Source organism: Petaurus breviceps, unplaced genomic scaffold, assembly GCF_028583685.1.
Source record: "Petaurus breviceps papuanus isolate PSGF00001 unplaced genomic scaffold, PetGlider_PUasm1.0 180, whole genome shotgun sequence".
Classification (NCBI taxonomy): Eukaryota; Metazoa; Chordata; class Mammalia; order Diprotodontia; family Petauridae; genus Petaurus; species Petaurus breviceps.
The window spans coordinates 6,983,664-6,998,681 of NW_027185782.1; the positions used below are offsets into that span (position 1 = coordinate 6,983,664).

The 15,018-nt window shown below is 41.3% G+C and overlaps 1 protein-coding gene across 1 annotated transcript in view; it reads right to left on the reverse strand.

The window, feature by feature from the left end:
- The window catches only part of LOC138160318 (cytochrome P450 4F11-like), a 91,383-nt gene extending 78,875 nt beyond the window's left edge, over positions 1-12,508 (reverse strand). The window contains exons 1-2 of the mRNA XM_069086977.1: positions 12,212-12,508; positions 11,777-11,993 (exon numbers count right to left, since the gene is read on the reverse strand). Coding sequence (XP_068943078.1) covers positions 11,777-11,993; positions 12,212-12,270 — 276 coding nt within the window. The 5' untranslated portion in view covers positions 12,271-12,508. The remainder of the gene's footprint in view (positions 1-11,776; positions 11,994-12,211) is intronic.
- Between the last annotated feature and the right edge of the window lie 2,510 nt (positions 12,509-15,018).

Genomic DNA, 15,018 nt, shown 5'->3' on the forward strand with positions numbered 1-15,018 from the left:
CAAGGAAAAGGTAAGTTTTTGAAGGCAACAATTATTGATTTTTCTCATTGTATAAGATATTCTATGATCACATATGTCAGTGGGAGGGGTGATGAATAGGTGAGGGGGCAGGCAGGGATAGATGTTGCCATGGTAGCCATGACCCAGGGTTTACATACCTGAAGCTGATGTGATAGGCTTGATGTAGTCTGGGTGACAGATGAAAACAATTGCACGGCTGGGTCCACCCCACAATAGAAAGATTTCCCTGAAAGTGGTCACAAATTTAATAACCTTCTTTATGCCTTCCTCATTGGGTGTGATCTGTAAATAAAGCGACAAGAGTCAGCACATTAAGGAAATGACAAACCTCTTGTGGTCAGGTAAAAGGTGAAGATTCCCCAAAGGGTACATGTATGGGCTTTTCTGAAGGACATCTCCCTCATGCAACCAGTATGACAGGGTGTATGGCATCATAGAAGCAGTCTAAGCCTCATCCAGAGTCTCAGAATTGTAGGGACTCCAGAGGCCATCTGATCTAACACACACCCAAATAAGAATCTATTATACAACATCTTCAACAAGTAGCCCTTGTGTTTCTTCTTGAAGACTTCTAGTGAGGGGAAGCTTCTACTTTCTCATGAGAGATTATCCTATTCTGAAATAGTCATTATTGTTAGGAAGCTTTTCCTAACTTCAAGCCTAAATAAATCTCTTTATGCTTTCCATCCATTATAGCTAGTTCTTCCCACTGTGGTCAAGTGTGAAAATTCTAATTTCTCTTCCATGATTTCATTCAATAATTGAAGACAGTTAAGTCCTAATTTGAAAAAAAATATCTTTGCATACAGTTCCTCAAATAAACATATGATATGCAAGATTTATAAAGAACTGACACAAATATGTAGGAATAAGAGTCATTCCCCCTGTAAATAAGTGGTCAAAAGATACTAACAGTTTCAGAAAAAATGAAGTTGATCAAGAAGCATATGATAAATTTTCCATAATCACTGAAAAGACGAATGCAAGGATAAAACTGTGGTGTTTCACTTAACAACATGGAAAAGATGATAACAAATACATTCAGTGCTGTGGGAAGACAGGAACAATGATACACTGTTGACAGAACTGTTAATTGATTCAATCATTTTAAACAGATTATAATTATCTCAGAAAAGTCACTAATGTACATACCCTTTGACCTAATTCTCCTGGTATAGACCCAGAAAGTGAGATATAGAGGTGGAGGGGGGGAGAGAGGGAGAAGGAAGGAAGAAAAGGAGGAGGGAAGGAAGGAGAAAGGAAGGAAGGGTAGAAACAAGAAGAGAAAGAAGGAAGGAAGGATCCAGAGAGGAAGGAAGAAGAGAAAGAAGGAATCAAGGAAGGAAGGAAGCAAGAAAGGAAGGGAAGAATGCCCTATATGTGTGCAATCCTATTCCAAATACAATGGAGGTTACACAGAGCGTGTGTAAAGATTCCCTTTCTGCTTCTAACTGTCCACATGTGTGTGACTCGGCACTGTAGAGGATTGACATTGACCAAGGATCCAGAAGAGCCTACAGAATCATGGATCTTGAAAAGGACAATGACTCTTCCTCTCTTGATCTGTCTTCCTGTGACCCTTGAGCTGGTATCATGAAGCTCTGGGACTTCCTGTGAAGAGGGAAGGTGCAATTGCGTCTCATTCTTTTCTACCCCTTGGCCACCATGGCACCACAGCTCATGGCAGCTAAAGTACATGTCCTGCCTAGTCACCTTCAGTTGGCAGTCTCATTGGACATTACCCTGTGGGGGAAGGTGGAGACCCTGGGCAAGCCTGAGCCTGCTCTTTGGAGCCACCTCTTTTGTATTTGTATCCTAGAGGCTCTTGTGGCCTTAGGTGAACAAGCATCAATACCCAAATGAAAGTGCCCCACTCTATCCTAAGAAACTACCTGTGAGTTTCAGAGCTTGGGAAGGTCTGAGTCACTTGGTCAGAGCTGATTGGTGACTTCAAATGGGGTGGAGAGAAGGGAAAGGAAAGGAAAGGGAAATCCCCAACAGGCACTCCAGTGTTTTTTGGGGGAGAAGGTCACTGTGAAGAGGATGAACCCAAATCACTGGCCCACCTTCCTTTTCACTTTCTCTGTGTATTTCCCCATCATTAAGGGAAATAAAATCCTTGGAAGCTTCCAGACACTAGAGAGGAAAAGAGGAGCTAGAACATTACAGCCTATAGTGTCCAACAATGTCCCACAACAGAAGAATGGAAAAGCAAAAGTAGGTGGTGCCAATGGAATCGACGAGTGGCCTCATCCCTGATACGCATGAGAATAAAGCTAAGATGCCCTTCCAGGGCCAAGAAGCCTCCCTAGCACCCAATACCAGCAAAACACCAATATTCTGACAGAGGGTGAGGAAAGTGCCATCCCCGGTCTCTTGAAGAGTTTTATCCAGTGAGGAGGAAGCCACAGAGTTCCATAATGGGTCCTGTTTCCATTTAACCTGAAACTTAGACACCAAGGACCTCTTGAGATGTGCAGCAATTAACACCATCCCACCCAACTTGAGGCTGCTGAGATGGACATTGAGTGTCTCTGAGAGTCTACACCTTGGACCTGAGCAAAAAGACACAAGGTTCCAGACTAACATAACATCAAACCCCATCATCCAGGCTGGATCAGGTTAAACCACAAGATAGTCATTCAACAAACGTTTACTAAGTATCTACTATGTTCCAAGTACTCTGCCAAGAACTAGGACTACAAAGAAAGATAAAGGGCAGTGCCAGCTCTTGAGGAACCCACGATTCAATGAGGGAGACACCATGCAAACAGCCATATAGTTATATGCTATGCACAGGATAAATAGAACATAATCAACAGAGGAAAGTCACTAGAACTAAGAGGGATTGGGAAAGTCTTCTTGTAGAAAGTGGGATTTTAGCTGAGACTTGAAAAACAGCCCAGCATCAGTGGGTGTGAAAGAAATATAGTCTCTCAATACTTTCTTCCTAGTCTTACTGTTACTTACCCTGTTACATTTGAAGCTCTCAAATACAACCAAAAGGTACTAATTCAAGTCTCAGGAAATTTATCTTTTCAGTGATGCCTTAGATACTGTTTAACATTGATCTTTACTATTAGAGAACAGCCTGTACTAGAATGAGAAGCCCTCTATCACAGAGGAGTGACAGGTGGAGCCACATCACACCAGGTAAACAAGGGGAAAGACAAACACAGTACTCCAATAATTATACCAGGAAACACAGAGGGGAAATTTTGCAAACAGTACAGTGACAACCTTTCTGAACCGTAGAGGCTTACATAAGATCATCTCTCTCTCTCTCTCTCTCTCTCTCTCTCCAAATTTCTTCAGTGTCCACATTTGCAATAAGTTTATTTACAGGAAATAACAACAATTCTAGGTGTTGCAATGAGTAAATGCCCTGGAATGAGTTCAAATCCCATTTCAGACATTTATGAACTATATAACCCCAGGAAAGCCACTTAACCTTGCCCAGACTTAGTTTTCTCATCTGAAAACTGGAGATTATACCAGCACCTACTTCATAGAGCTATTGTGAGAATACAATAAGAAAATATATGTACAGTAATTTTCATACCTTTAAAGTTCTCTATAAGTGCTGGATATTATTATTACTATTAATCAGAAAGTCAAGATTTCAAAAGATCATAGATTAGAATATTGGGCTGAATCTAATTATATATTTAATCGAAATAAATCCTATTATTTATGGTCATAGATTTGGAACTAGATGGGACCTTAAGAGAAATATGGAGGAAATATGCAATTATTTGTTGTTGTTCAGTCATTTCAGGTATGCCCACACTTTGTGAACTCATTTGGAGTTTTCTTGGAAAAGGTGATAGAATGTTTTTCTGTTTCCTTCTCCAGTTCATTTTAGACAACTCAGGGGAAATATTTTTCCCATGATGGCTGGATGACTATAAGTTGGCTATACTGTGAAGAATTCTTTTTCAGGAAAATTATAAACATTGGAGGGGATATGGGAAAATTGGGACACTGATGTTCTCTTGGTGAAGTTGTGAACTGACCCAAACATACTGGAGAACAATTTGGAACTATGTCCAAAGACCTATAAAATGTGTATAGCCTTTAACCCAACAATGTCACTGTCTGTATCCTAGAGAGATTAAAAAAATGAAAAGGATCTTTTTGTGAACACACACACATATATACTTATAGCATCTCCTTTTATGATGGCTAAGAATTGGAAATTGAGGGAATATTCATCATTTGGGGAATGGTTGAACAAATCCTAGTATATTATTTTAATGGAATACTATTGTTCTACAAGAAATGATGAGCAGAATGATTTCAGAAAACCTGGAAATACTTAGATGAATTGATGCAAAATGAAGTGAGCAGTACCGGGAGAACATTGTACACAGGAAAAGCAATATTGCATGATGGTCAACTGGGACTGACTTAACTCTTCTCAGAAATACAATGATCTAAGATAATTCCAAAGGACTCGATGGAAAATTCTATCCACCTTAAGAGAATGAACTGATAGTCTGAATGCATATTGAATCCTACTATTTTTCACTTTATTTTTTCATGTATTGTTTGGTCTGTGTTTTATTCACAACATGATTAATATGGAAATATGTTTTGCATGACTGCACATGTATGAGCTCTATCAAATAGTTTATCATCTCAGGGAGGGGGGAGTGGAAGAAGGGAGGGAAAGAATTTGGGACTCAATATTTTTTTAAAAGAATGCTAAAAATTGCTCTTATATGCAAGTAGGGAAAATGAATTTTTATAAAAGAGTTGTTTTTCAAGGTGGAACCAAGAAAGCAGTGTAAAAACAGGACCTTTGTGTGGCTCCAGCTCCAACCATCTCCAATACATGTAAAAAAATTACTGTAAACAAATTTTAGAGCTACAGAACCCACAAAGTGACAGAGAGAAACAAATCTCCCACTGAAAAGAGCCCGGTAGGCCAACAAGAAGGGCCTATCACACTGGGCTGAGAGCTGAGCTCAGTCCTACATGAACAATATGATTCTGGCTGTGGGGTGACCTTGACCACCGACTGTCAGAGCAGACTTCAGGAGAGTGCATAACCAGCTGCTATGGAGGTTTCCAGACTTCTCAAACCATAAAAGGCAAAGAGAAAGTAAAAGGTCTGTGGGGAATTCTGTTGGAAGTGGGGCACGTAAGAGCATGGTGGAGACCATGCCCCTGGAGTGAGAGGTGGCAGAGGTGTAACAAGCTTTGACTGTCTTGGATCTGGATCACTGTCTTGAGTGGTGGTCCTAGGGTGTGTGACCACTGTTCCAGAACTTGTGGGGGCTACAGAGAGGGTGCCCTCCTAATAGCTCTGGTAGTTGTAAAAATCACAGTGATTTGGGACAAACTCTCTAGATTCTAAAAACAGAGTTCTACCATGGCAAAGAGCTAAAAAATCAAGTAATTGACTAGAAACATGAGCAAGCAGAGGAAACACAATCCAAACATAGATACATGGAGGCCAAAAAGAATAAAAGCATGGAATGAGAGGAAGACAACAAAGTAAGAACTCCTGCATCACAAGCTCCCAAGAAGAATATGAACTAGTTACAAGCCATGGAACAGGCTAAAGAAGGATTTTGAGAATCAAGTAAGAGAAGTGGAGGAAAAATTGGGAAAAGAAATGAGAATGATGCAAAAAAAATCATGAAAATCCAGTCAACAGCCTGACTGAAGAAAATAATACCTTAAAAAATAGACTAACTCAAATGGCAAAAGAGGCCCAAAAAGCCAATGAGGAGAACAATGCCTTAAAAAGTCGAATTTGCCAGATGGAAAAGGAATTTCAAAAACTCACTGAAGAGAATAAAACCTTCAAAATTAGATTGGTGCAAATGGAAGCAAATTACTTTATGAGAAATCAAGACACTATAAAGCAGATCCAAACAAACGAAAAATAGAAGACAATATGAAATATCTCATTGGAAAAACCACTGACCTGGAAAACAGATCCAGGAGAGATCATTTAAAAATTATTGGACTACCTGAAAGCCAAGATAAAAAAAAGAGCCCAGACACAATCTTTTAAGAAATTCTCAAGCAAAATTGCCCTGATATTCTAGAACCAGAGGGCAAAATATATATTGAAAGAATTCACCAATCTCCTCTTGAAAAAGATGCCAGAAAATGGCAGAGTAAAAGCAAGACTTCCATGTGGCTCCCACTTCCACATCCTCCAATTCATTTAAAAAACTTACTATAAAAGAACTTTGGAACTACAGATCCCACAAGATGACAGAGAGAAGCTAACTTCCTGCTGAAAACAGACTGACAGGCTGGGAGGAAGGGGCCAACACAGTGTTCTGGGAGCAGAGCCAAGCCCCACGTGAGCCAGAGGTTTAGCCTCTGGGTGGCCACAAACAGCAGCCAGCTGCAGGGATTTCAGATCATCAGCACCTGTGGCAATTTCCAGAATTATCAACCCATAGATGCTAAAGACAAAGTGAGAGGTCAGTGCAGTGTGGACTTGTGAACCAGGAGTCTGGGAGTGCGTCTGGCATTTGCTCCCTGGAGGGAGAAGTGGTTGAGACATGGTGGCTGTGCAATTGCCACCACATGGTTGCTTCAGAGCTCCTAGCCTTCAGATTGTAAGGGGACCAAGAAAACAGTCTAAGGGGTAATTGCTTTTGCTTTAACCTGCTTGGATCTGGATCACTGTCCAGAGTGGAGGTCCTGGGGTGCGTGACCAATTTGCCAGAGCGTGTGGAGGCTTCAGAGAGGGCACCCAACTAATAGCTCCTATAACTGAGAAAACTCCTGTGATTGGGACACAGGTCCCCTCTCTGGTAGAAGTGTTTTACTGTGGCAAAAAGCTCAAAAGTCAAGTAATTGTGTGGCAACATGAGTAAGCAAAGGAAACAAAGCAAGCATAGCAATCTGACTTTACACTCCTGTTTTGGGGATAAAAAGGAACATGGCATGGAACACGAAGAAGACAGCAAAGTCAGAACTCCTGCACCAAAAGCTTCCAAGAAAAATATGAACTGTTTACAGGCCACAGAGGACCTTAAGAAGGATTTAGAAAACCAAATAAGAGAGGTGGAGGTAAAATTGGGAAGAGAAATGAGAATGAGTAAAGAAAATTATGAAATGGGAGTCAACAACCTGACTGAAGAAAATAACACCTTAAAAAATAGCCTAACTCAAATGGCAAAAGAGGCTCAAAAAGCCAATAAGGAGAATGATGCTTTAAAAAGCTGAATTTGCCAGATGGAAAAAGAATCTCAAAACCTTACTGAAGACAATCATTTCTTCAGAATTAGATTGGAGCAAATGGAAGCTATTGACTTTATGAGAGATCAAGATACTATTAAACAGATCCAAACAAATGAAAAAATAGAAGGCAATGAGAAATATCTTATTGGAAAAACCACTGACTTAGAAAATGGATCCAGGAGAGAGAATTGAAAAATTATTGGACTACCTGAAAGAAATGATCAAAAAAAGAAACTAGAAATCATCCTTCAAGAAATTCTCAAGGAAAATTGCCCTGGTATTTTAGAACCAGACAGCAAAATAGAGGTTGAAAGAATCCACTGATCACCTCCTAAAAAAGATCCCAAAAAGAAAACTCCTAGGAATATTATAGCCAGTTTCTGGAATTCCCACATCAAGGAGAAAATATTAAGAGCAGCCAGGAAGGTTTGAATATTGTGGAAAAACAATCAGGATAACACAGGATCTGGAAGTTTTTGCATTGAGGGATCAAAGGGCTTGGAATATGATATTCTGGAGGTCAAAGAAGTTTGGATTAAAACCAAGAATCACCTACCCAGCAAAACTGAGTATCATGTTTCTGGGGGAAATATGGTCATTCAATGTAATAGAAGACTTTCAAGCATTCATGATGAAAAAAACAGAGTTGAATAGAAAATTTCATTCAGATACAAGAAGCAAGAGAAGCATGAGAAGGTAAACAGGGAAAAGTACTCATAGGGAACTTATCAAAGTTGAACTATTAACATTCCTACATGGAAAAACAATAATTGTAACTTATGAAACTTTTCTCAGTACAAGAATAGTTGAAGGGAATGGAAATTTGTGCATATATATGTATGTATACGTATACATACATGTATGTCTATATAGGAGGGCATAGGGGCCTATGAATACATATGTGAGTGTGTGTATATACGTTAACAGGTATACATAGACATAGGGCACAGTACTAATTGAATAGGAAGGGATGATACTTAAAAGGTGAGAGAGGAATATAATGAGAGGAGATGGGGAGAGACAGAATGGGATAAATTATCTCATATAGAAGAGGCAAGGGAAAACTGTTACAATGGAAGGGAAGAACAGGAAGGTAAAAGGGAATGAGTCATCGTTACTCTCATTGAATTTGGTTTAGGGAGGGAATAACATACACACTAAATAGTGTATCTCACTCTACAGGAGAGTAGGGGGAAAGGGGATGAGATGGGGTATAATGGAAGGGAGGGCAGGCTGGCGGGGAGGGAATTTGGAAGCACACACTCTTGAAAAGGGGCAGGATCAAAGTAGAGAATAGAAAAAGTGGGGGGGGGTGGGATAGGATGGAGGGATATGTAGCCAGTCTTTCACAATATGTCCACTATGGAAATGTTTTGCATAGCTACACATATACAACCTATATTGAATTGCTTATCTTCCCAGTAAGGGTGGATGACAAAGGGGAAGGGAAAGAATCTGGAATTCAATGTTTGAAAATCAAATGTTTAATATAAATATATATATTTAATTATTATTATTATTATTTTACATGTAAATGGGAAAGAAGATATACAGACACTGGGGCATAGAGATCCACCTTGCCCTACTGGAAAGTCGGTGGGGGGGTGGGGGAAGATATAGGAGAGAGCAATTTGGGGGAGGGGATATTCAATGGGATTGCTGTTTTGGGGTTGTAGGTAGGGGAAAAATGGGGAGAAAATTTGTAACTGGAAATTTTGTGGAAATGAATGCTGTAAACTAAAAATAAACATAAAATTTAATTTAAAAAAGAAACAGATCCCCAAAAGAAAACTACCAATATTGCAGCCAAATTCCAGACTTCCTAGGACAAGGAAAAAATACTACAAGCAGTCAGGAAGAAAACATTTGAATACTGTGGAAACACAGTCAAGATAACACAAGACCTAGCAGCTTCCACATTAAGGGATCAAAGTTCTCAGAATATGATATTACAGAGGTCAAAGGAGCTAGGATTAAAACCAAGAATCATCTACCCAGAAAAACTGAGTATAATGCTTTAATAAAAAAGCATGATAATTCAATGAAATAGAGGATTTTCATGTATTCTTGATGAAATGACTTGACTTTCAAATACAAGAATCAAAAGAAGCATGAACAGGTAAACAGGAAAAAGAAATCATAAGGAACTTCTTAAAGTTGAACTATTTTATAGAAGAGACAGAAATGGCACTATTTTTAAAAAGATGATAAAAGCAACAGGGCTATCAAAAAAGATGATGAGACATGTAGGTGATGGTGTGGATAGAGTTTTAGACTTGGAGTCAGGAAGACCTGAATTCAAATCTAGCCTCAGACACTTAGTAGCCGTCCAACCCTAGGCAAATCACCTAACTTCTGTTTGCCTTAATTTCCTCATTTGTAAAATTGTGATGATAACACCACCTACATCTGAGTTCTTGTGAAGATCAAGAGATAAAATATATAAAGTGCTTTGAAAAATCTCTAAGTGCTATATAAATTATAGGTACTAAAATTATGATTATTAAAATGCCCAGAAACACATATAAACATGAGCCTAAATCTTTTCAGGGCTAGTGTTAGCTTATTCACTGGCAGCATCTGAACAGACCATGAAAACAAAGGCAGAAAACAAAGACTGAATACAAAAGAATGATATAGTCTGTAAGAGTAGTATCAGAAACCCAAGTTCAGAATAAGCTGAGAATCTAGCTGGCAGTAAATGCTAACAATATAAAAATTGTTGTAGTTATGTCAGGAAGAAAGGGAAGACCAAAGAAGGAATAGCTAGTAGTAGCAGTAGTAGTAGTGGGAGTGGTAGTAGTAGTAGTAGTAGTAGTAGTAGTAGTAGTAGTATCAGTAGTGATAGCAGTGGTAGTGGTGGTAGTAGTAGTAGTAGTAGTAGTAGTAGTAGTAGTAGTAGTAGTAGAAGTAGTAGAAGTAGTAGTAGTAATAGGCCAGTAAGCCTTGATATAGTACCAACTAGGTACCAGGCACTGCGATAAGTACTATTACAAATATCATTTTATCTGGTCCTCACAACAACCCTGGGATATAGGTAATATTATTATCCCCATTTTAAAGTTGAGGAAACTGAGGCAAACAGGGGTTAAATGACTTGTCCAAGGTTACACAGCCAGTAAGGGTGTGAGGAAGGATTTGAAACCAGGTCTTCCTGATTTTAAGCCCAGGCCTCTAGCCACTGCATGGCCTGCCTGCCCAGGAGAGGACTGCTGCTCAGCAATAATGGTAACAAGGGACAGTGATAACAGATGACAGTAAGAAGGTCTAACTACTCAACTTTATTTTTCATCTGTTTTTTCTTCCTGGAAGAATGAGCATTAGATGAGAAAAGACAGAAAAAATAGCTAACAGGAAGAGCTGGAACCCAGGATAAGAAGGGAAATGCTAGGAAAATACATAATGCTAGGTCATTGTCTAGCAAGATCAGATGAGCTGCACCTCCCAGGCCTGAAAGAATTAGAGGGGATTGCTAAACCATTGTTGTGAAGATCATGGAGGTGGGAGAAGTGCAACACGACTGAAGAAGAAAAAATTACAACCATAATAATGCCAACAATAATTATAGCTAATATTTATAGACTAAAGTTTACAAAACAGTTTACATATTTTATCTAATTTGTCTCTCACAACCATTTGTGGTAGGTGCTATTATTCCTCTTTTGCATATGCAGAAACTAGGTTGAGAGAGGTTCAATCACTTGTCCAGCATCACAGAAATTAAGTCAGGAGACAGGATTCAGAGCATCCTGAACTCTCTTCATGATACAGTAGCCAGCTGCACCTGTAGAATTTGGTAGTTTGACCCAACTGTGTACTGGCTGAAGCAGCTGTGTACTGGGCCATAACTATCATATATATCCTAGATTCAGTCATGTGTATACTCCCTAGCTTATTATATACATCCTGAATCCCTCGTTAACTTGGGATACACCAACACTCCCAACATTCATCTGGTCAAACATGACATTGATGGGTGGCAGCTTGGTCAGCCCTGACTGTTAACTGACTTAATGACATTTCAAGCCTAAGAGGACACCTCCATGCAGCCCTCCCCCCCTTAGGTTATTTCCCAGTGACTTCTGGCAATATGCCTACACAGTAGATGCCAAAACACAAGTTCCTTCAAGAACTGACCACTCCTTAACCACTCCCTAATCCCACCCTTACTCACCTACTTAGCATGTTTGGCACTTGTTATACTATAGAATATCCTATAAAAACTTTAACTGTACCCCTTTAAGGTTGCAGGATCCCTAAGAACTCTTGCCTACTTGTATAGTGTAACATTAATCTTTGCCACCTTGACTTAGAGAATGCTTGAGCTTGTGAATTCATTCCAGACTGCTTTCCTGGGACTCTGGTTATTGGGGTTCCTAGCCTCCCTGAACTCCTTGATCCCTTGACCCTGTGTCACCCCTCCCAGACCTTCTTCCCACTCATAAGCTCACACCCTCTACCCACTGAAGCCCATAGTCTTTCTATCCTCTGAGATCCCCCCACCTCTACCCTAGCCCTTAATCCAGATGTCCCCACTTACCAGTTTTATATGGCCCTTAAACCAGCTCTGTAAGGGAGGTCTAGGGAAGCATCGAAGCCGGCGGCTCTTGATATAGAGTTGGTGAAGGAAGGTCAGGCCTTTGCACAGCATCCAGGTGCTAAATGTCAGGAAGATCAGGATCAAGGCTGAAGAAACTCTCAACTCCAGTCCTGGGAGGCCCAGCTGGTGAGACAGCCACTCAGAACCAGGCAGCATCCTGTAGTGGGAGAAATAGGGTGGAACAGAGGGGGAGGAGGAATAATGGTGAGACACCAGGTGAGAGGGATGGGGGAAGCCACAGGGCAGAGAAATAGGGGGAAAATAGGGGAAAGAGGCAGGAGGGAAAAGGAAAAAGGGGCAAACAGGGAGGCAGGGAGAAAAGAGACATGAACAAATGAGGAAAACCAGAGTCTGTGTGCTGGGATAGTCCCTTACCCTCTCTGGGCCTCCCTGTCCTTTAAAGAACCACACTGGAGCAAGCATCCTTCCCCCATATTCTTGGAGGCCAAAGTGATGTAAAGAGTGGGAAGGGATTGTCTTGAGTCCCCAGGAGCACTGCCAGAGGAATGTGCCCCTGATTTCAGGTTCCTCTCAGTCCCTTCCAGGCTCCTCTCTTAGGCCTAGGACTCAGAGTCCTTTGTGAGCAGCTATAACAATGGTGCTGGCTCATGTTACCTCCCTATACTCCCCTCTCTGGAGGTTGGGCCTCTTCCTGGCCTGATTCCTAGTCCCAGAATCCCAAGTTTCTAAAGGTGATAAAAGGGTGTATCTCTCCCTGAACAAGGAATTCCTCACCATCCACTTTGCTAGCTTAGTAGCTGGATGGTACAACGGACAGAGCACTGGACCTAGAATCAGGAAGACCTGAGTTAAAATCCAGCCTAACTTACTAGCTGGGTGACCCTGGGCAAGTCACTTAACCAAGTCACTCACGCTTTGTTTACCGCAGTTTCCTTAACTATAAAGTGGGGATAGTAATAGCACTTATTTCCAAGAGGTATTATGAGACTCAAATGAGATAAAATGCATAAAGCACAATACAGTGCCTGGCACATAGCAGGTACCTGAATGCTTGTTCCTTTCCGTCCCACCACCCCCACTGGTTCCAGTGTTTGCAAAAGAAAAACCCTCCTCACAAAAAGGCATCTTGGAAAACCCTTTCCCAGAAAATCCTGCCTCCCCTAACCCCTTTCTGGCTTCAATCCTGCACATGCAACCTCAGCCACGCTCAGACACATCTCCTCCATATCTCCCCTCCTACCTGGCCTCTTTCCGGACGAGCCTCCTTCCAAGTGAAAGAAAAGGTAGGCCCAGCATAGGTCAGGCTTTATGGGGCAGTTTCACCTATGCTCCAGAAAGTATCATTCCCTCTCCCATGAACTAAGAAGGGAAAAGGCAAGGCTGTTTCAATCAAGGGGTGGCTAGGTTGCACAGTGAATAGAGCACTGGCCCTGGAGTTAGGAGGACCTGAGTTCAAATCCAGCCTCAGAACTTAACTCTTACTAGCCATGTGACCTTGGGCAAGTCACTTCACCCCAATTGTCCTTCCTTCTTCCCTCCAAAAAGGAAAAAGAAAAAAAAAGAAAAGAAAATGTATGTAAAATGATTGGTAAACTTTAAAGGTTATGTCAGTGTCTGTAGTTACTACAAGGATTAGCTCTGAATCTTGGCACCCAGAAAAGATAAGGAATCATTTTTATATGTGTAAGTCTTAAAGAGTCTTCTTATTCCCCCCAAGGTCACTGAATACCAAAGCTAGAGGGACGTCAATGTCATAAAGGCCAAATCATACCCAAAGAAGATTGCCTCTATGAAACATCTAACAAGTAGTTATCCATCTCTGATTAGGGAGAACATCCCTCCATTCTCTAACTTGAAAAATTGAGTTTTACCTCCTTGGTAAGGAGGAAGATCTAACTAGAACCTAGCCTGGAAGAGGGGGGATAAGGGGAGATGTGTCCCCCAGGATGCAGGGCTCCAAAAAGTTAGCCACCGGAATAATAGCAAGGAAGCCAATGGGAGGGATTGTTACTGTCTTGTTATCAGGATGAGACAGAGTTGATGAATTCAGTAAAGACAAGAAAAGAATTTTCAACCTGCCAGAAATATCAGATGGTCAAGTTTCCAGTGAATGTACCTGCCTTTTCAGTGGTAAACCTGCAGTTTCTGACTTGAGTGGGGGAAACTCAGGCCTCTTGAGGGCACTTGTGGAGGACTGTAAGCATAGTGGGTGGCTGCTCTGGGTGCTCTCTTTATTGGCTTACTTCTCCTGAACCTGTACCCATGCAACAAGGTTGGGGCTCCCCAGAAGGAACAACAATTTCAACTACTCTCAGGGTGATAGGGTTCCCACCAGTGTACTTCCCATTAACAAACTGACCAGGAGACTCAATTAACCCCTCACAAAGGCATTTACTCATGTAAAGCAAGAATAATCATTGTCTAACATTCCACTCATAAACCAAAGGCACAGTCGCCATGCACACAGTGAGTGCCCATGGGGGAAGTGGCACACAAGTAAAGTATCATGATAATCAGGCATGTGCGGGGAATACTTGTGGCCTGAAAAATGCACAACTCTTTAAGGACAGTCCTCACTGTCTTTTCTCTTTCTCTGGACCTACCTCACAGTGTTCACTAATGAATAAGGCATCCATATTGGATGGGTAGGTATGCTGCTAAGCTGTCCTGAGTTGAATTACTCTGCTGCTGTACCGCTGTTTAGTCGTTTCTAGTCGTGTCCTGCTCTTTGTGATCCCTTATGGAGTTTTCCTGGCAAAGAGAGTCGAGTGCTTTGCCATTTCCTTCTCCAGGTCATTTTACAGATGAGGGAACTGAGGCAAAGAGCCCAGGGTCACACAACTAGAAAGTGTCTGAAGCCAGATTCAAACTCAGGTCTTCTTGACTCCAGGCCCAGCTCTCTCTTGGCTCCACCACCTAGCTGCTGCTGGCCCTGGGGTGAGGGTGACTCAGCTTTCTGAGTTCAAGCCAATGTACATCGATCCCATAATCACAAGACAGTCCTGGGGCTCAGAGTTCCCCCATTATTAGGTCCAAAGTTCTGTTGGTTATATGCTGATAAGTAACTGGGGAATAGGGCCCTGAAGCCAAACTTTGTCCCGGGGAAGTACATCGTTTCTGTGGGCTGTTTTCCAATGACTTCTTGTATACAAGTCTCATACTTGTCCTTGCTTTTGTCCCTTTAGATAAAAGCTCTCGGGAGACACATCTTTACAAAAACA